The 25,806-nt window shown below is 57.9% G+C and overlaps 1 protein-coding gene across 1 annotated transcript in view; it reads left to right on the forward strand.

The window, feature by feature from the left end:
• The window catches only part of ATP2A3 (ATPase sarcoplasmic/endoplasmic reticulum Ca2+ transporting 3), a gene marked incomplete at both ends in the record, with an annotated part of 29,687 nt that extends 11,650 nt beyond the window's left edge, over positions 1 to 18,037 (forward strand). The window contains 17 exons of the mRNA XM_082678578.1: positions 3 to 141; positions 406 to 486; positions 577 to 662; positions 2,234 to 2,698; positions 4,644 to 4,732; positions 4,898 to 5,000; positions 6,213 to 6,344; positions 6,738 to 6,863; positions 7,921 to 8,139; positions 8,248 to 8,583; positions 10,426 to 10,646; positions 11,518 to 11,720; positions 12,186 to 12,271; positions 15,786 to 15,919; positions 16,382 to 16,499; positions 17,018 to 17,135; positions 17,856 to 18,037. Coding sequence (XP_082534704.1) covers positions 3 to 141; positions 406 to 486; positions 577 to 662; positions 2,234 to 2,698; positions 4,644 to 4,732; positions 4,898 to 5,000; positions 6,213 to 6,344; positions 6,738 to 6,863; positions 7,921 to 8,139; positions 8,248 to 8,583; positions 10,426 to 10,646; positions 11,518 to 11,720; positions 12,186 to 12,271; positions 15,786 to 15,919; positions 16,382 to 16,499; positions 17,018 to 17,135; positions 17,856 to 18,037 — 2,838 coding nt within the window. The remainder of the gene's footprint in view (positions 1 to 2; positions 142 to 405; positions 487 to 576; positions 663 to 2,233; positions 2,699 to 4,643; positions 4,733 to 4,897; positions 5,001 to 6,212; positions 6,345 to 6,737; positions 6,864 to 7,920; positions 8,140 to 8,247; positions 8,584 to 10,425; positions 10,647 to 11,517; positions 11,721 to 12,185; positions 12,272 to 15,785; positions 15,920 to 16,381; positions 16,500 to 17,017; positions 17,136 to 17,855) is intronic.
• Between the last annotated feature and the right edge of the window lie 7,769 nt (positions 18,038 to 25,806).

The raw sequence follows: 25,806 nt of genomic DNA on the forward strand, positions 1-25,806 counted from the left end.
AGGAACGCAATGCTGAGAGTGCCATTGAGGCCCTGAAGGAGTATGAGCCTGAGATGGGCAAGGTGATCCGCTCGGACCGCAAGGGCGTGCAGCGGATCCGCGCCCGGGACATCGTCCCCGGAGACATCGTGGAAGTGGCAGGTGCGTTGGGGGCCTCCTCCTTTCATTATGTGACGCAGATGAGCCCATCCTTCTCTTTCTGACTGTATATGCAGAGGGGGTAGCTATTGGAGTCTTCTAAAGCTCTTTGGCCAAAACCGCATCGGACAGATAAGGGGACTGTAGGCCAGGGGACAGCTCAGGCCTCTGCCTCCCAGCCCCAGCCTTGGTTTCTGGGAGCCCTCCTGGCTTTCCCAGGAGGTGGCATCCAAAGCCACCCTCAGCCAAGCTGTTCTCCCTCCACAGTGGGAGACAAAGTGCCCGCCGACCTCCGTCTCATCGAGATCAAGTCCACCACGCTGAGAGTGGACCAGTCCATCCTGACTGGTGAGGCCTGGAGGCTGGAGCCAGGGGCGGCTAGGCCAGGGGACAGAGGCGCCTTCACGTGGGGCTTCTCATTTCTGATTCCGCATCCAGGTGAATCTGTGTCTGTGACCAAGCACACGGATGCCATCCCAGACCCCAGAGCTGTGAACCAGGACAAGAAGAACATGCTGTTTTCTGTAAGTGCTTGGGATGCCTGGGGCCTTTGCCTGGACGGTGATGGTAAAGATAATAACATTTAGATTAATCAGCTGAAGCCCTGTGGGAAAGAACCTCATCTGTTATTAAGAATATGTACAAACTTATAGTAATAATAATAGCTGTGTTTACCTAAGGCTGTGTGCTTGGCCCTGTTCTAAGCCCTTTACCTGTATTAATTTATTTAATCCTCACAGCGCCTTTGAAATAAGTACTCTTGTCTGCATTTTCCAGCAAGGAAGCAGGCACAGAGAGGTTAAGTAAGTTGCCCAAAGTCACACAGCCAGCGAGTGACAGAGCTGGGATGTGGACTCAGACTCCTGATTCCAGAGCTTTTCCTCCTACCTGCTAGGCTTATCCTGCCTTAAACTGGAGAGAGGCAGAGCCTCTCTTGCCTCAACAGAATCCTCTAGAGGGAGAAGCATTGCCAAAATGGTGAAGGATATCAAGAACAGTCCATTTCTCAGATAGGAAAACTGATCCCCAAGGCAAGATTCCAAGCCGCCCAGCTCTTCTCAGGGAGAGTGATGGGTTCTTCTCTGGTGGGAGGGATCAGCCCCTGTGGCCTTAGAGGGACTTAACCAGTGATGCTCACAGGCTGCCCACGGAGGCCACAAGGAGGGGTCAGGCCAATTGGCAGTGGCCCTGGGCACTAAGTTATTAAAGTCTCCCCAGAAGTGAACAGAAATGGAGAAAGTGATATACACCCACAGCTCTTCTTGAGGAGAGCACCCTGCCTAGGTGCCTGGAAGCTTTGGACAAGCTGCCTTGGGTGGGGAGGGGACGCCAAGGGGCATGTTCAGGCATTAGAAGCTGTCACTAGAAGCTTTCTAAGGAGGGTGCCCTGGCTAACTGCAGGTCATTTCCTTAGCGGAGGGGCCTGTAAGGGGGGGCAGGAGCTGCATGGCTCAGGGCAGAAGGGACGCTGAGGCTACCAGAACCCACCTTCTCTCCAGCCTCAGCATAGTGCACCTGTCTGAAGGGGACCGAGTTATGAGCCTCCTCAGAGCAGCTGTGTCTCGGGCCTCTGTTGGACCGTTTTACAGCAGAGGACACAGAGGCTCAAGGCTGGCCGGCACTTGCACCGGGGCTTGGGGATCTTACTGGGGCCTTGGGAATGGATGGACTTCAGCGCACATTTTCTGGATTCTTCAGTAAATATTTATCGACTGTTTACCTGAGGGCACGGTTAGCCACACTCCTGTGTGGCTGTATTTGTCGTTTATGAGCTGAATTTTGATGGGTTGGTGCTGTGCTGTGCTGGTTGATCATACTGTCAGTATCAGCTGGTGCTTCCTCTGTGCCAGGCCCCCCACACTAGGCACTGGGGATGTGGCACTGAACCAAGTCCCTGCTTTCATAGAGCTGACACTATCATGGCGATGACAATGACTCAAGACTACATAGTGGCATCCCTCTGAGAGCACTAAGTATGGAGAAAAAGAAAGCCAAGGAGGGGAATAAGAGCCCTAGCCCCAGCCTGAAGGGATCAGGGGTTCTGGGCCCCGGTTGGGGTGCTAACCAGCCCTTTCCTTATCCCTCCCTCGGCCAGGGCACCAACATCGCATCGGGCAAGGCGATGGGTGTGGCAGTGGCCACGGGCTTGCACACGGAGCTGGGTAAGATCCGGAGTCAGATGGCGGCCATGGCACCAGAGCGGACGCCCCTGCAGCAGAAGCTGGATGAGTTTGGGCAGCAGCTGTCCCGCGCCGTCTCCGTGGTCTGCGTGGCCGTGTGGGTCATTAACATTGGTCACTTCGCTGATCCGGCCCACGGCGGCTCTTGGCTCCGAGGTGCTGTCTACTACTTCAAGATTGCCGTGGCCCTGGCAGTGGCCGCCATCCCTGAGGGCCTCCCGGCTGTCATCACTACATGCTTGGCACTGGGCACACGGCGTATGGCCCGCAAGAACGCCATCGTGCGGAGTCTGCCCTCCGTGGAGACCCTGGGCTGCACCTCGGTCATCTGCTCTGATAAGACGGGCACACTCACCACCAATCAGATGTCGGTCTGCCGGGTGAGTGGCTGCAGCCAGGTTGGGTATTGCTGTGTGATGTTTGGCAGGCTAGGCTCCCTCTCTGGGCCACTCCCTGACTCCTTTTTGGCCAGAGGTGGAGGAGAGAACCTGTGTGCTGCCCCATGGTGGGGAGCAGATCCAGGTTCTCATGGGGCAGAGCAGCAAAGCCTGGCTGGACATGCATCGTTAGGACCCATGGGTCACTCTGTAGGGTCCTGGCAGGCAACTGCCCATCTGTGAACCTCAGTTTCCCCATCTGAAGTTTGGGTGTGCAAGCCCTGCCAGGTAACCATAAAGGACACAGGGGAGGGTCAAGTACAGCCTGGGCATCTGATCCAAGCTGGGCCTAGACCCAGGTTCGTTTCTTTATTTTTTTTTAGAAATTTATTTATTTATTTATTTTTGGCTGTGTTGGGTCTTCGTTGCTGCACGCGGGCTTTCTCTAGTTGTGGCGAGCGGGGGCTACTCTTCACTGTGGTGCATGGGCTTCTCATTGCTGTGGCTTCTGTTGTTGCAGAGCATGGGCTCTAGGTGCGTGGGCTCAGTAGTTGTGGCATGAGGGCTCAGTAATTGTGGGTTGCAGGCTCTAGAGCACAGGCTCAGTAGTTGTGGCACACAGGCTTAGTTGCTCTGCGGCATGTGGGATCTTCTGGACCAGGGACTGGACCCAGGTTCTATCCTTCACCACCGTGACTCTCTGTGGTCAACGCCTATCACCAGTTGCGCCAGCTCCAGTGACCTGGGAAGGGCCCAGGCAGGAATTATTCATTTCCTGGCACTTGATCCCAGATCCTGGGCTGCTGCCCACATGCATCAGGGAGTCTGGCTGAGACTCCAGCAGGCCCCTGGGGTAGAGGAGTGGGTGGCATGACGGTGAAGCTTTTGGATTTCCCGCTCCCTAGGTCCCCCAATCACTCCTCTCCCACCCCTGCTCCCATAATCTGCCCACTGGGCCTGGGAAACCCAGGCTCTATATCTGAGACCTTAGTCCCCCACAGAAGCCCATCAGCGGCTGCCATGGGGTTGGCGGCACCAGCACGCTTTACTGCCCTGCAGCCCCTGACCTGCTAGAATCCCTAGTAGGACTTCATTTGAACAGTCCTACTAGGGGTTCTGAAATAAAGATTTGAAAAACACAGTATAGGGAAGTCGTAGGGGCCTTACATACTGGATGATGGGCTAAGAAACTTGACTTCTCAGGGGTCTGCTGGCTGGAGGGCTGTCCCCAGGCGCAGGGAGGAAAGTGCAATGGAAGGGATGTTTACTGAGCACCTGCTGGGTGCTGGGCTGGCCATTGGCTTGGGAATGTGCAGTGAGGCCGTTTCCAGGAAGCAAGCATTAGCTCCCTGGCAGAGCTGGCTGACAGATGAGGACATGGGCTGCCCTGGGAGAGGTGAGCCCCCTGTCCCGCAGGGGCACAGGTAGGGGCTGGGCCCTGCGGGCAGGAGCTCACTCTCTGGGACGGGGTCTGTGCCTCAGGATGCTATGTAGGTTTCCTCCCTTGGAGGTCAGGAACTCGTTCCCTTGAAGGGCAAGGAGGGGCAGCTGCACTCTGATCCCACTTTCTCCACGTTACCAGTGGAGAAACTGAGGCTTAGGTGCTCCGCCAGGGGTCACATAGTGAGATGGGCAAGGACCCAGGCTTCCCGTCCCAGCTCAGAGCTCTGTCAAGCTGGCAGCTGCCCCAGAACATTGAAGAATCTGCCATAAATCTCTCGTGGGTTTAGAGCAAAGGACAAGCCTGAACTGGACACAGCTGGGCAGGGCAGAGAGGCCCGGCCTCAGCCTGGACGCAGTACTCTTACACTTCACCTCCAAGATCCTGGGGGAGGGAAGGCCGGTACCTCCTCTGGAGACCCACAGGACACCACCCTGGGGTCAGGCTTGAGTCCGACTGGCTGCCCAGGGAGGAGGGCCTGCCTGAGCACGCCCCTGCGCTCCGCAGATGTTCGTGGTAGCCGAGGCCGAAGCGGGTACCTGCAGTTTGCACGAGTTCACCATCTCGGGCACCACGTATGCCCCGGAGGGCGAAGTGTGAGTGCTCGGCGAGGGGGCTCAGGTGGACGGGGTTTCCTGGTGGGCGGAGCTATGTAGGACAGCTCTGAGAGCTGTCATTGGTGAGACCTCTTGGGGGCCAAGAGCTGGGCATTGCCCAGGGGCTGGGACAAGGGCACCGTACTGACAGCTCTGGCTCCACAGGCGGCTGGGGGGGTGGCCTGTGTGCTGCGGGCAGTTTGACGCGCTGGCGGAGCTGGCGACCATCTGCGCCCTGTGCAATGACTCAGCGCTGGACTACAACGAGGTGGGCCCCCGCTCCCCTTCGTGACCTCCCTAGTATCCAGGCGCTCAGAACAGACCTTGCTCCCAGAGTATCAAAGCTCGCAGGATTGGAGGTCCTGCCCCGTTGGAGTGCCACACCCCAGGAGCACTGCCATCCTTTGTCCACTCCACACTGTCACCCCTCCTTCCTCAGACTGGCTCTGGAACCCTGCTCGGGGCTCTTGGGCTGTGGGGGACTGTAATGTAAAGGGCAGAAGGGCCAGGGGTGCCTGGGGGAAGAGGTTTGGGGGACAAGACTAAGAAGTGTTTAAAGCAGAAGGCACAGCCCAGAAACGAGCATTGAATGCTCTTCCCTGTGGCTGGAGCATGTGGGAGGCCGCTCCTGCCTGTTGGGGCGGGGGCGCTTGGCCAAGTCAGTCTGATGCCCAGATGAGGGCAGTAGACAGACAGCAAAGGGTTTGGAGCAGGAGAGTGATATGGTCAGATCTGCACTCACAGAAGATCACCCAGACTTCTGTGTGGAGGACAGAACAGACTGGGCAAGACCGGAGCCGAGGAGCCCCTTGTGGGCATCCAGGCCGGAGCGGTGCCAGCTGAGTCCTGGCTGGCGCTTCAGGGGGAGGGGGGCAGGCATGGGTTGGAGAGAGAGTTTGGAGCCCAGATCCTGGGACTTGGTGACTGGTTAGGTGAAAGAGGGAGGAGGTCAGGGTAGCCTGTAGTTGCTGTCCTGGCTGGGACTGTCATGGGAGTGGCAAAATAGGGAGGGGGAGAGGTAGCCTGAGGGTCCCCAGGGAACAGAGTCCAACAGGTGGCAGCTGTACGTGTGGGCTTGGAGCTCAGGAGAGAGGTTGCAGTGGGCTGGGTGGGCACTGGCCATCATGAGCCCGTGAAGGATGGGAGAGGCCAGGGACATATGAGGCCTCAGGGAGACGGGGGTGGACGGAAGGAGCAGGGCCCAGACAGCAGGTTTAGAAAGAGGAATCTGGTGAAGGAAGCTGAGAAGTGTGAGCAGAGGGCGATTCAGAGGACAGGAAAGGTGCGTGGCCATTGATGTCAGGGGAGGAGGGAAGGGAGGAAGGGAGGGTCAGGTCAGCTGGGCTGGGAAGGGCCCACAGGCCTGGCGCAAAGGGCGTTACAGGTGACGGGCAAAGGGAGCTCCAGGGGGCAGGGAGCGAGTGGGAGGTGAGGCTGGGGGCCACCCTGCCCCTCACTCCCTGTACCTGGCCCCCGCTAGGCGAAGGGCGTGTATGAGAAGGTGGGAGAGGCTACGGAGACGGCCCTGACTTGCCTTGTAGAGAAGATGAATGTTTTTGACACGGACCTGCAGGCCCTGTCCCGGGTGGAGCGAGCTGGGGCCTGCAACGCGGTGAGCAGCTTGAGGGTTCGGCCACAGGCCGCGTGGCTGGGGCTTCTGGGGCATCTGGAGAAGGGAGGGAAGGGAATGAAGTGGTGGGAGGCTTCTGGGAGGAGAAGGGCCCTCAGACCCCTAGTGAGACTGGTCTAGGGGGAAAAGAGAGGAAAAGCTGAGTGTGGGCAAGGACTCCGAGTCGGGAATTACACAGCGTGGTCAGGAAATGGCAACTTCAGGGCATTTCTGGGGCTGGAGGGGGGGAGAGAGGCCTTGAATGCCAGGGTCAGAAGAGGGTAGACAACATCGTGCAGGGAGCAAGAGGCTCTTCATGGGGCTGAGCAGCTGGCGAGGAAGGAGCCAGAGTTGCTGGCTGTGCCCCTCACGCCCTGACCCACCTGGGCCCTGCAGGTCATCAAGCAGCTGATGCGGAAGGAGTTCACCCTGGAGTTCTCCCGAGACCGGAAGTCCATGTCGGTGTACTGCACGCCCACCCACCCTGGCCTAGCGGCCCAGGGCAGCAAGATGTTTGTGAAGGTGGGCCTGCCTGACCAGCCTGGGGCCTCTGGAGAGCCGGAGCTTGCAGCGGTGGGAGACTGGGGGAGGTGTGAGGCCCTCTGTCAAAGCGACGACTCCATAACAAGGGTGCTCAGCCTGCCATGGGGAACTGGGAGTGGGATCCACATGTGGGGCAGATAAAGCCAGGGCCAGATGCCCTGTGGTCCCCGCTCTGGGCTGAGAGGCACTGCCTGGCCACATGACCTTGCGGTCACCGTACCCCCGTGTGGGCCTCGGGCTCCCCATCTGAACAGCAGGTCAGGCTGGCAGGTCTTGGAACCCCTCTTGCTTCTGATAGGGCGTGTTGAGGTGGTTGGTGTGCAACTTTGGTGCTTTGTGTTTTGGAAACCGAGACCCACGTTCCCATCCAGACCCCCGTTCACGTCTTCACGCGCAGTGGAGGGTTTTAACCTCTTTGGAAATGACAAGCTTCTGTACTGGGAGCTTGGGCAGCCGAAAAAACCTAGCATTTGGAGTGCCCTTTGAGGAGGGGGAGGAGGCACTGATGGAGGATTCAGAGGTTCTTCCCAGGCCTCGGGCGAGATCTGGGTTGAGACCCCAAGGCCGCTGAGTAGCCCGGCACCCCCAAGACCACCTTCCCAGAGCCACACCGCACACACCCTCAGCAGGGCTCTGTTCCTGGTCCCGCTGCCGAGCACCCCACAGAACTGGGATCCCGGTAGCAGCAGGCTGGCAGGGAGGCAGGGCCTGCAGGAGGGCTGCCATTCCCACCCCATCCCCCAAAATGCTGCAGCAGGCCTTCTCAGCTGCAGGTTGGTGAGGGGAGGGTGCCTCTGCCTGGGCTTCACACGGTGTCACACCCTGTGTGAGCCCCCTTCCCTCTGGGCTTTCTCACAGTGGGGCCTAATTGGTTCCCTCTCCGAGCTTCCAAAGAATGGATTCTGGTCTGTGCCTTGCTGTGTGTCCCCTTGGGTGACCTTTCCCCGTATCTGGGCCTCAATTTCCTCTGTTAGGCAGGAGGGAGGGAAGGGGTCCTGACTGACGGACTTGTCTCCTCCCCTACCCCACGCGGCAGGGGGCACCTGAGAGTGTGATCGAGCGCTGCAGCTCAGTCCGCGTGGGGAGCCGCACGGTATCCCTGAACACCACCTCCAGGGAGCAGATTCTGGCCAAGATCCGGGACTGGAGCTCAGGCTCGGACACACTGCGCTGCCTGGCACTGGCCACCCGGGATGCGCCCCCGAGGAAGGAGGACATGCAGCTAGACGACTGCAGCAAGTTTGTGCAGTACGAGGTGGGTGCTGGCCCCAGGGCTGGGAGCCATGTGTCCGCCTGCGGTGCTGGGCAGGTGGCAGTCTGAGGATGGGCCCAGGCCCTACTCGCATCTGCCCCCTCCCTGCAGACGGACCTGACTTTCGTGGGCTGCGTGGGCATGCTGGACCCTCCGAGGCCCGAGGTGGCTGCCTGCATCTCACGCTGCCACCAGGCGGGCATCCGTGTGGTCATGATCACGGGGGACAACAAAGGCACGGCTGTGGCCATCTGCCGCCGGCTTGGCATCCTCAAGGACACAGAGGACGTGGCGGGCAAGGCCTACACGGGCCGAGAATTCGATGACCTCAGCCCCGAGCAGCAGCGCCGCGCCTGCCGCACGGCCTGCTGCTTCGCTCGGGTGGAGCCCGCGCACAAGTCCCGCATCGTGGAGAACCTGCAGTCCTTCAATGAGATCACCGCCATGGTGAGGCCACGAGACGGGAGCCTGGGGAAGGTGGCGAGGGTGGGGGCGAGCACTTGCCATAAGCCCTGGGAGGAGCAACCCGGGCAACCGCTGCTTCTGCTTCATTCTTATTTTTCCCAACATTTTATTACAAAACATTTCAAACACGAAGAGAAGTCAAAATGATTTTTATAGTGAATGCCTATAAATATCCACTATCTAGATTCTATAAATAACATAGTTATATTGGCTTTATCACGTACCTATCTCTCTACCCATCCTTCATCCATCTTTTCTTAAATGTGTTTCAAAGTTGCAGACATCAGTACACTTTTCCCCCACACGCGCTAGGGAACATTACCGTCAACCCGTGAAGTTCCCTTATGCTCCTTCCCATTTTTTTGCATCATAGATTAGTTTTGCCTCTCCTGGATTTTCATGTAAGTGGGATCATACAGCATGTGCTTTTTTGTGTCTGGCTTCTTTCCTTTGAGGTTTACCCATGTTGTTGCAGGTATCAGTTACACGATAGCTTTTTTACTGTTCAGTGGCATTCCATGGTGTGAATATACCAGAGTCTCTTTTAAAGATTTATTTATTTATTTATGTATTTGCTTGTTTGTTTGGTTGCGCCAGGTCTTAGTTGTGGCAGGTGGGCTCCCTAGTTGCGGCTCACGGGCTCCTCCTTAGTTGCAGCTCCAGGGTTCCTTAGTTGTGGCATGCAAACTCTTAGTTGCGGCATGCATGTGGGATCCAGTTCCCTGACCAGGGATCGAACCCAGGCCCCCTGCATTGGGAGTGCAGAGTCTTATCCACTGCACCACCAGGGAATTCCCATCCACAGTCTCTTTATCCATTCACCTCTGAATGGACATTTGGTTTGGACCCAGTTTTTGTTCTGTCTCATTCTTGATTGTTGACCTCTTCATCAACACTGAACTGATTCTCAATCTCAGCCTCAACCCTGACTTGGCCTCAGTTTATAATCTTGACTTCCAGCCTAACCCAGTCCTTTACCTTGACCTGTGGCTCAGCCTAGACCTGGATAATGAGCTGAGCACCAACCTCGACTTGATAATGAGCTGAGCACCAACCTCGACTTGACTACAGCTGTAACCTTGTTCTTGACCTTATTTTGATCTTCACACTATGTCCCTGACCTTGACCTTGACCATCTTAAACTGATTCTTTAGTCTGAGCTCAACCCTGATATGGGTTCCAGTCTTGACCTGGACCCTGATCTGTTCCCTGACATTGATCCCCCCCGCAGTCCAATACTTTATGTTGACCTCAACTTTTATCTGGCCTTCAGTCTTGACCTCAACTCCAACTTCTACCATGACATCGTTCCTGATATGGACCATAGCCTTGACTTGACCTCTACCTTAATCTAATTTTTTTTATCTTGAAAGGAGTCCATTCTTGACCCTGCTCGTCACTTTGGCTCCAGCCTTCCCCTTGACTACAACACCTAACCGACCCTTGACCTGGGCCATGACCTTCACCTCATTCCTGACTTGAGCTTACCTTTGTCCTTAATCTCAATTTCATCTTCTACCCCACATCCCACCTGAATTTCACCCCTGCTCTCGGCGTTGACTCACCCTCATCCCTGTCCCCACCTCACCATTCTCTCTGATCTTTGACTTGATCTCCTCAATTTTGTCCTTATCTGCACTCCTTGCCTTCCCCTTAGCCTCATCCCCAAATCAGTTTCTAGGCTCATGACCTCACCATTTGTTCTGTCCAGCTGTCTGCTTCTTCGGGGACATCCCCTAAACTTGGTGATAGGCTGAGTTGAGGGGAGTCAGGGAGGTAGAAGGGAAGTTTCTCAGGCATGAACCTACCTAACCTGGCCCTCAGACTGGAGACGGGGTGAATGATGCCCCAGCCCTGAAGAAAGCGGAGATCGGCATCGCCATGGGCTCCGGCACAGCCGTGGCCAAGTCAGCGGCAGAGATGGTACTGTCAGATGACAACTTTGCCTCCATCGTGGCTGCAGTGGAGGAGGGCCGGGCCATCTACAGCAACATGAAGCAATTCATCCGCTATCTCATCTCCTCCAATGTTGGCGAGGTCGTCTGGTGAGGCCCTGTGTTCCCTCCTCCCAGCCCTCTGGACCAGCTCTGCATCCCTAAGACTGGGGAAATGCCTGTTCCTGGGATGGGGCTGCAGGGATGGAGGGACCCGTGCCCTGCCCTGGAAGGCTGGGGCCTTCCAGAGTCCCACCTCAGGTTGGGGAGGGATGGGGACACCTCATCATTCTCCAGAGGCCCTGATGCACCTCAGCCCCTGAGGTGGTGCCTGAAAAGTCCCCTGTCATCCCTCCAGCCTGACCTTCTTCCCACTTTCAGAGTCCTGCAAGATGGGAGAACTTGCTTCACCTTTGGGCAGTAATGTGTTCGTGCATGTGTGTGTGTGTGTGTGCGCGCACATAGGGTGTATGCCTGAGTGAGAGGTGTGTGTACGTGTGTGCATGTGAGTCCTTGTTCATCTTTTCGCATGAGGATTTGTGCTAGTGTGTAATTGGGTACGCACTTAGGTTCACATGTGAGTGATGCCTGTGGAGAACGGTGAACACGTTTGCCTGGCTATGTAAGAATTCTGCATCTCTGCACGTCGGGGCAAGCATGTAGGTGTTTGCTTGTGTTTGTGGGATTGTGTAACCTGTGCTAGGTTATTGTACACATCTGTGAACAAATGTGTATATGTTTCAGGCATGCACTGTCCACGTGTGTGTGTGTGTGTGTGCCCCTAAAGAGGACTTGTGTCCTCAAGAGGAGAGGCCTAAAAGGCAGGTCTGTCCAGGCGCCAGAGCTGGGACTGAGGGGGCAGGGGTGGCCCAGTGTGAGGCGGGGCTGCTGTGGAGACAGTGCAGGAGCTCCTGGGCCTGGGGTAAGAGTAGGAGCTGTACCCTCCATTTGCTGGGGCTAGAGCCCATGACTCTGGTTCCAGCATCTTCATCACAGCAATTCTGGGCCTGCCCGAAGCCCTGATCCCTGTGCAGCTGCTCTGGGTGAACCTGGTGACGGATGGCCTACCTGCCACGGCTCTGGGCTTCAACCCACCAGACCTGGACATTATGGAGAAGCGGCCCCGGAACCCTCGGGAGGCCCTCATCAGTGGCTGGCTCTTCTTCCGATATCTGGCTATTGGAGGTGAGTGGGGCCCCAGTCTTCACTGCGGTTCCTGGAGCTTCCTAAGACCCTTGTATCAGTTACACTTGCAAACTACAGACCAGTATGACTCAGCCTGGCTTATGCCAAGAGAAACTGTGTGGGCTCGTGTAACTGAAGAGATTAGATCATGCCTCAGGCATGGCTGGACCCAGCCCTCAGACAGTACCATTGGCATATTTTGGCTCTGCCTCAGCTCCATTCTCATGCAGGTGCTCCTTGGGGTGGCAGGATGGCTGCCGTAGCTCCAGCCCTTGTACTTGCCCCATTACAACCTCAAATAAAGCAGGAGAAAGAGCGTTTTGTCCTCTTACTCCTGCAGTAGTGTGCAAACCACATGGCTCAGAAAGGGAGAGAGTGGTTCCAGCGAATTATTAGGAAGGGGAAACGGATACCAGAAAACCAGAGGTGTCCACTATAACCAGTTTTCTCCTGCCCTCCCCACAGTGTACGTTGGCCTGGCCACAGTGGCTGCTGCCACCTGGTGGTTCCTGTATGATGCCGAGGGACCTCAGGTCACCTTCTACCAGCTGGTGAGCAAGGGATGGCCAGGGAGCCTGTTGGGGGCATCTGGGAGGTAGAACTCACAGCCCAAGTTGTTGTTGGAGTTCCAGGGGAAAGGAGTCCAGAACCCCACGGGTGCCAGTGGCTGTCCCGCCCCCCCCCCCACTCCTCACGTATAGACATCCACCACCTAAAGAGACAAGCTCAGAAGCCACAGAAAGCCTAGAGACGGCAGCACAGCCCCCGAGCCAGAGAGGAGGCTACTTCCTCCCCCAATCATTTAGTTACAGGGGGACCAAGGGGCTTAACTGCCCAGAAGTGTCTTACTTTACTGGGAAACTGCCCAAACAATTGAGGGCTCAGAGGTAGGAGCCCCTAAATGGTGGAACTTCAGGCAGAGGGTCAAACTGGAGCAATTGACAGTGGACGGAAGGAATCTGCCGGGCTCCCCACTTTCATAACCAACGTGTGTCTTGGGGAAGGGACCCTCTGACCTCTGGAAGTCACCTGGCTGGCAGGTGCACACCACGGGCCGGGCTTAGCTCAGCAAAACTCTGGAAGCAGGCAGGGAGCCCCACCTCAGCTGCTGTCTGTCAGTCTGTCCTTCTGTCTGAGCAGCCAGTGCATCTCCTTTGCTTGAAAGAACCTTCGCGGCAATTCCGGCAAAGGCAGTTGTGGGTTTCTCATTTAAAGGGGAGAGAGGCGGGGATGTGGAATTTCCTTCCTCTGACTGTGCCTGACTTTGCTACTTTCCTGTAGGTAGAAGAGCTCAAGAGAGGGACCCTGACTTCCTGGCCACTCTTGGGAGTGTCAGGGGAGTACAGTCTTCCCCACCCTGAGGGCAGCGTGAGAGCTCCTTCAGGGGTTCAGGGGTTCACACCTAGGTAGAGGCAGCCTGGGGATGCTTTCCTCCATCCACCAGCCCTCAAGCACATGGGGCTCTCCCTCCTGGCAGCAATGAAGAGCATGGGCCCAGACCCTTGTCCCAAAGGCTGGTGGCCCCACAGCCCTTGGCAGATGGCTCAGACCAGCCTCAGGCACCTGCTCCTGTAGCTCCTGTGGGGGCAGCAGCTGGAGAGTGGGGATGTGCCAGCCATCCCGCTGCTGCCTCCTTCCTGCCCTGCCTCTGTTACCATCCTTTGTGCTGTGGATCCCCTGGGGTCATGACCCCTGGGGTCATGCTAGACACACATCCCATGCCCACTACCAGTCAGTCCCCAGTCCCCTTGGTGCCACCTTCCCAACTGTCCTCAGGTCATTCCATTTCTCATTTATCCACTTGGTTAAGAAACAGCTATTAGGCACTGACTCTGTGCCAGGCACAAATTGTTAGGGCGATGACAGTGACCGAGCTGGCAAAGGCTCTGCAAAGAGCGTACAGTCCAGTGGGGGAGAGAGCCACGGAAATGGGCAGTCACATTTCACAGTGAGAAGTGCTTCAGCAGAGAAAAGGCAGGTGGCTGTGGAACTCAGAGATGGTCAAGAGTTAGACCTAAGAGAACTTTCAGCTCCAGGTGCTGGAATTTCAGGAGAAGTGCCCAGAGCCCCCTTTGATTCCTGGAGGAACACTGAGTAAAAGCAGCAGAGTGGATCCTGGATCCTGGCTGCCCAGGTTCCCACCCTGGTTCCATCACACACTAGCTGTGTGATTTTGGACAGGCTACTTAACCTCTCTGTTGGTTTCTTCATCCATATAAAATGGATAATAGACCCTGCCTCATAGGGCTAAGATGATTCAATACTTACAAAGTGCTTAGACCAACACCTGGCACATAGTAAGAGCTATGTAAGTGTTAAGTTAATGAAACCCAGAGGGGGCCTTGCAGGTGAAGGTGAATAGGAAATAACCAGGGAGGCAAAGGGAAGGAGTAGGCAGAACAGTGGCTTCCCCCAAAGAAGCAGCCTCCCCACCCCTCGGGGGCTGCTCACCATGCATCTGTGAGGCGGAAGTTCCAGCCCTGAGCACCTTCTAATAAACAATGTAGGAGGCCTCACTGTGACCCACGACCTGGGGACAATGCGTGTGTGGCAGGTGCTCACGGCTGAAACCCAGGAGGTCTGAACTGGGCAGGGTGTTTGTCTATGGAAACACCTCCATGTTTCAATCCTGTTTGTATTTTCTTCCCCTGCATGGGCATAGGGATGCAAGCACACACATGCCCGAGTGGGAGGCGTGTGCACTGTGTTTGTGGGTACATGCATGTGCAAGGTCCTTACCATTAAGGTCTGGAGGTGGGGCCTGGCGGCGGTGACACAACTCGCAAGAGCATTTGGTCCTCTTGATCAGTGGGTGGGTTCAAAGTTTAGGACATTTTCTCTGGCCTGTGATCAGTGCCAAATAAAAACATGCACTTGTCCCAAATACCGGAGCTTGGTTTTTGGAGAAATTCCCACTGTTCGTTTAAGTAAGACTCTCCATCTCTTTGTTAAAATAAGAAATCTAGCCAAGCCATAGCCTTTTATAATTTTGTGTTCTGCACGAGAGAGGGAAGTGCCAGCAGCCCCTTCTGGCTGACAGTCGCCTTACCCGCATTTTTGCCCGGGGAGAAATGAGGGATGGATTTCCTGGACAGGAGGTCAGACAGCTGGTCACTTTACAGATTTCTCTTTGAGAGTTATTTTCACAGCATGTGTCCCCCCCCCCCCATTTCTGAACTTTTAGCTTAAAGGATCACTGTGTTCAGATGAGATTCCAGAGGCCAGATTTGTATTGTTGGAGAACAGAGCTGTTGAACGGTTATGAACGTTCATGCTCATCCCCGTGGTGCGGAAGAGAACAAGACGGAAGTTCTCACGAGTGTCCTCAGTTTAGCATGTTATTACAGCAGATTCTGTGAGCCAGGTTTATGGGCAGGAAGAAAACTCCCCTGGGGCTGCAGGGGCAAGGGCCACTTCCCTTATTGAGCCCCGAGAGCTCCCTGTTAATTATGAAGAAGCCGTGCAGCAAGCCTGCACCTGGCCATGAGTTAGGCCACGTCATAAGCAAAGGGCAGGTCTGGTAGAGCTCGATTTCAGCAGCAGAAGTGGAGGGAGGTGTGAATGGAATCTTATTTAATAATCATGACTAGGGCCCCAGTAACCTTCCTCTTCTACCCACCAAGGGTGAACTCTGTTCAAGTATAATTTTACTGATCAGTTTTCATATGCGTTTACTCATGTTACTCTGTGGCCTCAGTTAATCACCGCCCGCACTCCTGTACCTCGGATACTCAGTCCCCCACTCCCTGATTCCAGGGCCCCCTGCCGTCCATCCCCAGCCTAATGCCAGCTGCTCCCCCTCCGTCCCACCACCCCCCTGCCCCAGAACGGTCTGCCCTTCTCCCTGGCCCAGTGCAGCCCCTCTGTCCCCATCCTGGGAGAGCGAGCACCCTCCCTGGACCCTCCCCGCGGCAGTGCTGGCTGTATTGAGTCCTCAGATGTGAGCCGAGGGTGAGGGTGAGGGTGAGGGCGGAGTGAGGCTTCCCTCTTCCCATGCCCTGGCCCCGCCCCTGACCGCTGTTCTCCCTGCCACCACCCCACCCCACCCCACCTGGGGGCCCTCAGAGGAACTTCCTGAAGTGCTCAGAGGACAACCCGCTCTTTGCCGGCACTGAATGCGAGGTCTTTGAGTCACGCTTCCCCACGACCATGGCCTTGTCTGTGCTGGTGACCATTGAGATGTGCAACGCCCTTAACAGGTGGGCTGGGCAGAGGGACCTGGAGAGGGTGTTGAGGGATGGGGGCTGAGGGTCAGTGGGGCCCAGAATTGGGGTCAGAGGTGTCCAGGAGTGCGGTCTGAGGTTTCGGGGGTCCAGGATTGGGGTCGGGGGGTCAGAGGGTCCAGAAGAGGATTCTGAGGACCCATGGGGGCCCAAATTGGTGGACCTGCTGATGGAGGTGTGAGGAAACAGAGGGGCCAGGATTGGGTCTGAGGGGCAGAGAAAGGGCGTCCAAGTCCCAGCATAGGCCCCTGGGGGCTGAGAGGGCAGCAGTGACATCCACCTTCCGGCGGCACTGGCCTCCCAGAAGCTCTCCCGTCCTTAAAGGGCAGTGCCGAGGCCCAGACCACCTGCTGCATCTCACATGGGGGGGCGGGTGGGTGACCACGGCGGGGCCTGCCCGCATCCTGGCCTGAGGTGAGCGCCCTGTGCCCTTGGCAGCGTCTCGGAGAACCAGTCACTGTTGCGGATGCCGCCCTGGCTGAACCCCTGGCTGCTGGTGGCTGTGGCCATGTCCATGGCCCTGCACTTCCTCATCCTGCTTGTGCCGCCCCTGCCTGTGAGTCTCCATCCAGCCCTGCTCACCTTCTCGGGCTCCTGGGGTCACAGGGTCTTAATTCTCCTCTGATGCTAGGCCTTTCTGGGCCTGTTCGTGATGGAAACTGCCTGGGGGGTGTGATGGGGGGATCTGATGGTGCTCTGTGACTGCAGCCTGTGTTGGGACCCTGGCCAGCCACTGTCCTCCAGATGTGTCCCCCACTTTGGGACCCTCCCCCCAGACTTGGGGAACAGAAGAGGTGGGGAACCTTCCCAGGCTAGGGCAGGAGGAAACCTGATGCCCTTTCCCAGTGCAGAAACCCTCCCACTTCCCAACAGAACAGAAGGATTTGGTCCTCTGGGTGAGGGCAGGGGAGAGCACCTCAGGCAGAGGAAACAGGGGGGACACATCTGGAGGTGGGACCTTGAGAGGCATCTCAGACGTGCTCGTGAAGAGTCCACTGTAGTCCGGGTGTATGAAGCAGTGGATTTGGGGGGCTCTGGGCACTCCTTCCTTTAACCAGAACTACCCCGCCGCAGCTCATCTTCCAGGTGACCCCACTGAGTGGGCACCAGTGGGTGGTGGTGCTCCAGATATCTCTGCCTGTCATCCTGCTCGATGAGGCCTTCAAGTACCTGTCCCGGAAGCACGTGGATGGTGAGTGAGAGGCCCCAGACCCTCCCCACCCTGCTCGCCTCCAGCCCGCCCCCCGCCCACCCCTGCTTCCAGGCTGCAGGGAGTGTCCGCAGGGTCTCGCACTGCAGGGCTTGGGGCCCTGGGCTCACTGGGCCGCCAGCGGGAGCGCTGCTCGGAGCCACGCGGCTTCGCTTTCTTCACTTGCCACCGGCCCTGCACAGCCAGGCCTGCTGTGCCCTCCCCTGGGCCTTGCTTGGCCTCTGACTTCCCTGAACCGGGCCTGATCTTATGCAGGCATTCTCAGCACCGTCTCCCAGGCGGTTCTCTGTTTCTGAGTTCACAGCTCTGGGTCTGCCTGAACCCGGGAATGGAGGACAGAATGGCAGGGTTGGCGTGGGGGGCGGTGAGTGGAGGAGCAGGCTGGGGCACGGTGTCCACCTGCCTGCCTCTGCCAGGGGCTCAGAGCGTGGGTGATTCTGACCCTGCCCGAGCTGCCCAGAGAGGGAGGAGGCAGGGGTGAGAAAGTCCCTGTTCCTGGGAGTTTGAGCCAAGGCTGTAGGTCTGTGGCCAGGCTGCTGTTGAGGGCCCCGGGTTAGGCCCAGAGATGGCTGAGGCCTGCTCTGGAGCAGCTGGGTCCTTGAGGGCCACCTCTGGCAGGAATGTATCCCGGGCCCAGGGGAGGGTGCCAGGGCGGGGTGGGGGTGGGGGGCATAAACAGATCACGTGCCTGTCATTCCGCAGGGGCCAGGGCAGCCGATCAGCCCCCATCTCCCATGCTGGCCAGCCCTCCCAGGCACTGCAAATATTTTATGTTATTAAAAAGGCTAAAACAAGTTGGCCTCCTCTCTCTGGAGAAGCTGGCCCACCGCAGGTCTGTCCAGAGGGTGACCACACACGTGGCAGGGGGAAGGGGGCTCAGCTGAGGGTAGAGGTGGGTGCTTGGTCAAAGCAAGGTCTGTTGGAGCCCACAGGTTGGGGGTGGGGAAGGGGGAGCCAAGCCAGACAAGGCATTCTGCCCCGGCATGGTTCTCTCGGGCCCACCCTCAGGGCGCTTCTGGGGAGGTGAAGACAGGGAAATGGCTCTGTCACCTGAAACTCCGTCTGCAGCAGCCCCAGCTCTGGCTGGAGCACAGGGCTGGGCCACCAGGAAGGCTGCCGGCCAACCTTGACCACACTAACTCACCTGCAAAGTCCCCCACATCCTCCGGGGGATGTGGGCACCTTCGTCTTTAAGAGCTTTCCCTAGCCAAGAGGTTCCGCGTCTTCTCGAGAAAGCTGAAAAGTGAGAACGTTTCTCAGCCAATGGGAGAAGCCTATGTCTTGGGCACTGTTCCAGTGCTGGCTACTGGATGATGGAGGATTTGGCTTGGGTGGGGGAGAGGAGCGGGCCCCTAGCAGGACCGGGTAGGTTGGAAGGACTGGGGAGGGAGCAGCCCCTACTGGGCCAGGGTTGGGGGTGGTTTCTAGAAGAGGTGGGGTTTGGGCAGAGGTTTGAAAGGCGAGGATTGAACTTGGTGGAGAAGAGGCTGGGCTCGAAAGGCTTGGCCTCTTTAGTGGAGCTGGGGCTTGGAGTGCAGGGTAGAGGGCTGAGGCCAGAGTGTGGCAGGGGCCTCGGATACCAAAGTAAGGACCCTGGACATTATCCTCAGGTCAGAGAGAGCCACAGAAGGGTGGAAGCATGGGAGGGACTGCGGTGACCATGGAGGGTAGATGGGAGCGAGACTCAGGGCAGGGAGGCTGGTGGGCCTTGTTAAGCTGGTTTGGGAGGGAGACACTGAGGCCCAGCCCAGGGTAAGCTGGTCCCGGAAGATGCCTCCACCTCCACCATTAACCTGAGATGTTGACTGTGGTCCTGGTGAAGCTCGGCTCGTGAGGGTGGTGCTCTGCTCTCAGGAGTGGCCATGGGACCCGCAGGACGGACACAGGCTGGGTATCTGTGGCCACATCTGAGAGGTGGGGTGGAGTGTGCCCGCTGGCAGCCCAGGCAGCTATGGCCTGTGCGGCCGCAGTCCCTCGGGCCTCCTAAAGGCAGACAGGGCAGGGGTGAGACAGGGGACTCTGTTACATTCCCAAGCCAGCCTGGTGGCCTTTTAGGGAAGTTTTGCTGAGGCCTGATGCTCGTGGCTTCCCCATGATTTACGAGAGATGTGTCCTGGGAAGAACTGTGGATGCTGGGTCAGTCCCGGAGGGTCAGGGGCAGGGGCCTCTTACCCGACCTCAGCTGTCAGGCGGAGGCCTGTGGGCCAGGCTGAAGGGAGGGGAGGCCTGGAGAGACTGAGTGGGGACCGATCTGGGAGGGTTCAGGATATGGGGCAGGTTTGGAGTTTATTCTGATGGCAGTTGGGGAGCCATTGAAGGGAGTGATGGGCTAGGTCTGTAGTGTGATGCCAGGGACAGGAGGTTGTTGGTGAGAGGCCTTGAGCCCTGGTGGGGGCAGTGGAGGAAGAGAGATGAAGATGGTGAAATAGCAGGCCTGGTATGTGGGATGGGCAAGGAGTAAAGGATGGCCAGGGTTTCTGGACCTCATGATGGTAGGTAGTGGTTCCCCAAACTGGAAACCAAGAGGGTAATGTGCATCAGATGCTCTGAGGGAGTTGATGGAACATGTGGGGTGAAGGAAGCTCCAGGGACATCCAGGGGGTGTAGCGGGGCTGGGGGCCGACCGAGAGATGCCATGGGAGAGTGGGGCTGTCCCAGGGAAAGAGGAGGACAGAAGGAACCAGTGTGGATGTGTGCTCTCCTACGTACATGTTAACACGCTCTTGGGTTTTCTTCCAGAAGAGAGTGCCGGGAGCAGAGTGGAGTTTCCAGTGTGTACCTCAGAGTGATGGTGCCCAAGCCTTCGCCCCCCGAGCCCCCCCTGCCTGCACGCTCACCTGCTTGCTCACTGGACCCTGCTGAGGTCGGGGCGGCCACCCCCAGGCCCATCCCGGGGTCTCTGTCCCCCTCCCATCTCCCTGGGGGCTCTGTAATTCAGGTCTCTAGGGCCCTCCTGGGCAGTTCATCCCTGAAGCTGTGGCCCAGGAGCTACAGCCCGGGCAGGGCCTGCCCAGAAGCCCACAGCAGAGCCCTCCTCCCCAGATCCACAAGGGCGCTCAGGAGTCTGCTTCCCCTTCCTTGGACGCAGGTGACCTGCATCTCTGCATAGACAGAGCCCTCCTGGGAGCCACTCTGGCCTCTCCCTCAGTGCCTGGGCTGGGGCCTGGTTGGCCCAGGGTGAAGCGGGGACAGCCAGGCCCAGCTGTGCACAGCGAGGGCAGACAGCCCCCTCCACTCTGCTTCCACGGAGTCAGCTCCCGAGGGCTTGCGCCTGTTTGTGTTTATGTGTGCAGGGGGTGGAAGGCTCAGAGAGAGGGACACGGGAGCGGGGGAGGGGGGCAGAGCAAGGCCCTCCTTTCCTGGGAGATGGCCAGCCTGCCTGCCGCAGCTCGGCGCACCCCCAGGCTCAGGTTTCTCTGTTCCAAGCCGACAGAGCACGCGCCGTCTTGGTGCTGCCTGCTCTGCCAAGCGGAGGACGATTTGCCTTCTGCGTCCCTGGCGCCCGAGACCCGAGCCGTCCTCGGGTCCCTGACCACTGCGCCTTGACACCCTGACCCAACTCCTGGCCGCGTCAAGCTCTGCACGGCTGCGTGATCCTGAGTCCCCACACCCATGGGCCGAAAGGATGTCCTGAAGAATGGTTAGCTACCCAAGGGCACGTCCGCTCCCTCCCTTCCGATGATGGGAAAAGAGCGTTTGCGGGACACCAGTGTTCTCTTCACTCAGCTTTTGCCCCTCCAGCGAAAATTAGCTAAGAGAAGAAGAAGCAGTGAGTAAATGGCCGTGCGTCCTCGCCCCTCCTAGAGAGTGTACAAAGCGATTATTTTATGTGTAAATCAAGACCTGCATCCCTGTCCCGGTCCCCAGAATCAAAAGGCCCCCTGGGCCCGCCTTGCAGACAAATGGGCTCCACGTTCAGTAGCCCCTCCGCCCACACTTCCGCCCTCCCCTCTCTCGAAAGTGAGAGAATCAGAGTTGGGTGGGACTTTCCTGGAGCCCCCAGAGATTCTCCTGCATCTTTCCTGCTGGGGGAACGGAGGTCTCGGAAGGCGGCAGGGCCCTGTACCCACCTGCTGACGTGCAGTCTGGTAGAGAAATAAAGGTTGAGTGTCTGGGGCAACAAGGGCCATCAGCGTGTTTCCTGGAGAGCGGTCCCCCCTCTGCCCCCTCGGTGTCTCCCTGGGGGCTCCCACCACCTGTGCCCCCTCCGCCAGGAGCTGTGAGTGAAGGTCTGGGGCTCTGATGCCAGCCGGAGGGAGATCTCATCCTCAGACAGGGGGCGGGGAGCCACGCCCCCGTAGCAGAGGCCTGACTGCCTTCTCCTCACGTGTACAGCACTTGAAAGTTTGTGCATGTGATCAAAGCCCTTTACACACGATTCAAGGGAGATGAGGCTGCGAGGGGCCCGTGACTCCCCGGGGCAGGGCTGGGTCTGAAGCCTGAATATCCAGGGTCACTTGCTCCCCACAGAGGGGCCCCCGGCCCTGGCTGTTCCAGGGGTCCTGCGTCTCCCTGAGGTACCATCCGTCTCTCGTCCTTCCCAGCCCCGCTCAAATGCACCTCCCCGAGGCTTCCTGAGGCTCACACTGTCCCGGGGCCTCGTGAGGCTGCTTGACATTAACTCCTGACTCGCCCAGGTGACCCTGCCCTCCAAAAGTGGGAGCTCTGGGAAGGGAAGAGCCGTGTTCCCCTGCCTCCCTCATTTCCTCCTCTGAAAGGAGGACTCACTGCCCTCGGAAGGGGACTCAGGCCCTGCCCACAGGGCCAGAGGCAGGAACAACTGTATAATTTGTGGAGCTCAGTGCAAAATGAAAATGGGGAGCCTCTTGTTCAAAACTTAAGAATTTCTTAGCAGTGGCAGCAGAGCAATACACCAAGTGCGGGGCCCTTCTGAGCACAGGGCCCCATGTAATGCAAGGATGGCACGTCCAGGAAGCAGGCCGTGACCAGAGGAGACAGGCAGGACCCACCCTTCGGAGCTCCCAGGCTTTATTTAGGAGACAAGATTTGACACACAGCACACAGCAGAAGCTGGGGATGGGCAGGCAGAAGGATTCCCTCTTGAACAAAATCCATCTCAGATCACAAAGCATTTTCATGTACCTTGTCTCCGGGTCCTCAACCAGCTCCATGAGATGGGCCCGGCAGGGCGTAGGGCTCCGTCTTACAGTTAAAGAGCCTGAGGCCCTCTGAAAGTCTGACCTTCAAGCTGGCCCTCATCCTGACGGACGGGCAGCAAGTGGCGCTAAGATGGGCCTGGGGTGCTTACATAGGAGGCAGGCGGGCTCCAGCTCCTGGCAGCCTCTGGGGCACGTGGCCAGGCCTGCTTTGCCTCCATCCCCACCCAGCCCTGCCCAAGTCCGGCCTTGTCCAGCCCACAGGACATGGAGCCCGATGGGCCAAGGTAAACAGAGGTTTCCTACCTCACGGCCACTGACCCAGGAGGGAATTCCGGGGAAAGCCCCGGCACACTTCGCACTGGCTCGGGGATGGCAGTGACCAAAATGCCCATGGCCTCCCCGTCCCCTCCAGAGGCCAGGATTTTGTGCTCCTACGGACCCCCACACTGCACCCCTCCCAGGAGGGATGGATGCCCATTGGGGCTGCCCTGGGAGAAGTGGAAGGGCAAAAACAGGAAATGAAGATGTGTCCACGCAAAGACCTGAACCTAAGTGTCCACAGCAGCTTTATTCATCGTAGCCCCAAACTGAAAACAGCCCAAATGGCCATCAGCAGGGGAAGGATGAACAAACTGGCATGTCCATACAGCAGAATACTGCTCAGCAATAGAAAACAACGCACCCATGTATGCGACAGAATGCGTGATGCTTAAAACCCTGGTGTGAGGAAAAGAAGCCAGAACCAAAAAGAGCCCATACTGAGCGATTCCACCTCCATGAAGTTCTAGAAAAGGCAAAGCTGTAGCAACAGAGCGGATCCGTGATTGCCGGGGGCTGGGGGTTGGGGAAGACCGACAGCAAAGGGGCAGGAGGGAACGTTCAGGGGTGAGGGATTGGGGAGGGAGGGGAGTTCCATGCATTTGTCAAGACTCATCAAACTGTGTGCCTAAAATGGGTACATTTTATTGCACGTAAATTATACCTTAGTGCAGTTTGATTTAGAAGAAAGAGAAAAGAGGTGGGAGCCAGAGGAGGTGGCGGGCGCGCGGCTGCTGTAGGTGTAGTGGCTTCAGCGTCGGCAGGGGGCGGGCCTCCAGGTGTGTGCGCAGTGTTTGTGGGGCAGTGGCCCAGGCCAGCCCCAAAGAGTCCCCACATTCCAGGGGAAGGAAGAGGCTGAGAACCAAGGGGAGATGGCCCAAAAGCATGGAGGAGAACCAGGGGGTCGTGATGCCTCAGACACTCTGGCAGAGGGGCTCCAGCCGGATGGAGGCCCTTAGTAGGGGACGGAAGAGGCCAGAGAAGCCATGCAAGATCTGGGCAGTGAGGAGAAGCCAGCCTGGGGACCCCCGTAGTGGCCTCCCCATGGATGCCTGCCCTCCCCTAGACAGTCCAGTTAGGCCAGCCCAGGGCCCTGTTCCACAGCGTCTGAGAGGCTGTGTGAACACTGAGGCTGGACCAGCTGGTGTGGGAGCTTGGACCGAGCTCCTCTCTGGGCAGAGGCGTGGCCCCTGCACCTTGGGACCCTGAGTGGCCAAGGAGACCCACTGGAGCCTGTGCCGACCTCCTTGAGGGCCCGGGCTGGCCTCCAGGATAGGCACACAGGCCCCCTCCACCCTCACAGAGTGGCTAAGTTTAGCCACGCAGGGGAGGTCATCCTGGGGCCAAGCTTGGCAGCACTGCCTTGCCTCCCTACAAGGCCCGGCCCAGTACCCGCTCAGGCCATCCGGCCTTTGGGCTTATAAGGTAGGTCTGGCGGCTCTGAAGGGCTGGAGTCTTAGGGTGGGCTCTGGGCCAAGATCTCAGACTTTGGGGAGCTTCCTTCCCGGCCACCAGCAGATACGGGAGCTAATCGTTGTGTGACCTTGGGCAAGGCCCTTAACTTCCAGAGCCTCAGTGTCTTTATCTGCAAAGTGACAATTCTTGAGCCTCCATCACGGGGCTGCTGTAAAGAAAAGCCTGCAGAATTCTAGGTTTCCTTCACTTCCCCAAATGCCTGGAACAAACACGGATATCTGCCCCTGGGGATGCTGAGGTGGGGGCCAAGGGCGGGAAAGCACAGGCCTCAGTGGAAAGACGCACTTTAGGACCAGTGAAAGGGACATCGACCCTCTCAGCTGCCCGTCTTACTCTTGCAGAGTGATTCACGAGAAAAGGAATTTGGGGAAAGAAATGTAATTGCTTTTATTTCTTTTTGTTTTGGGCACATTTTTGGTTATGATAACATCCCCAAATGAGACTGTCCTCCGGCGCATCCTGTTTTCTGAGTGTCAGGGTCAGAACCGAGGCTGTAACAGCAGCACATGTGTGTGTTCCAAGCAAGTCTGTCTGTCCATTGGTCCATCTGTCTGTCAGCAAGCCTAGCTCCTTGGAGGAGGAAGAGGAGGAGGAGGCAGGGGAGAAGGAGGAGAACATGGTGACGGAGTGAAGAGCACAGACAGACTGGAGGACTGTCTGGCTTCCCTCCTTCCTCCCTCCCTCCCTCCCTCCTTCCTCCCTCCCTTCCTCCTCCCTTCCTTTCCCCCTCCCCTTCCCCCAAACCCCAATTTAGTGCCTGCCGCCCTCCCAAGTGTGGTGTGCTGTCCTGAGAAGTGTGGGTGGAGTGGGAACACAGAGATGGCCCAGACACGGTGTCAGCATCCACCTCACCCCCACTGCAAACAGTTCATGTCCAGCGCCTGCTGTTCCAAGGGCATGAGGTCAGCTGGGAAGAGGACAGGCCCGTTTGTCTGAGGTCAAGACCAGGCCAAGGGGATGTGGCTACCTCCGCTCTGCCTCCCAGCATCTCTGGATTTTCCTTAGAAAAGCCAGGACGTGGTACTCACCAGCCCCTCTTGAAGGCAGCATCCCCGGACAGACCCTTGAGCCTGAGATTAGCGGGAACTCTGTGTTGGGTGAGGCTGATCTGTTTGATGGGGGGATTGAGCTAGGGTGCTGGAGGGGCCCTCTGTGGGGACCCCCTGCTGTCTAGAAGGCAGCTCTACTCAGACAGGAGGCTGGGATTCCCAGCCCCGGGGCCTGGCTCCTTGCCCAGAGTGATTTCCCAGCTAAAGGCCTGCCAGGAAGAAGACTCCCATCAGCCTTCAGGGTGGGGCAGCCTGGACGGGGCGGGCGGGGTGTGGGGGAGCCCCGAGGACACCCAGCCTGGGTGGAGGGAGGGCCAGGGAGACCTTCCTGCTTCAAGCGGGGGCTTCCTGTACCGTGCAGGGTGAGCTTGGGCAATTCATTTCTCCTCTCTGAGCTCTAGTTTCCTCACCTGCAAAATGAGAGGGAGGTTGGGAGTTAGCCTCCAGCTCTGATGCTTGGAGAGTTAACACAGGACCTGCCCCAGCCCAGCCCCCAGGGCCTCTGCTTTCAGGGCCTGGGTTGGGGTTGAGGGCAGGGGCTGCAGGAGTGGCCTCAATTTCTCTGTCCTCAGTGTTGTCAGGACCCATCCCCTGGCCTCTCCCTATGAGGAAAGTCCCATTATTGCCCCATTTCACGGATGAGGAAGCAGGCTCAGGGAGGTGAGGCAAGGTACCCAGGCCCCCACAGCA

The sequence above is a fragment of the Grampus griseus genome, assembly GCF_964374135.1.
Source record: "Grampus griseus genome assembly, chromosome: 20".
NCBI lineage: Eukaryota > Metazoa > Chordata > Mammalia > Artiodactyla > Delphinidae > Grampus > Grampus griseus.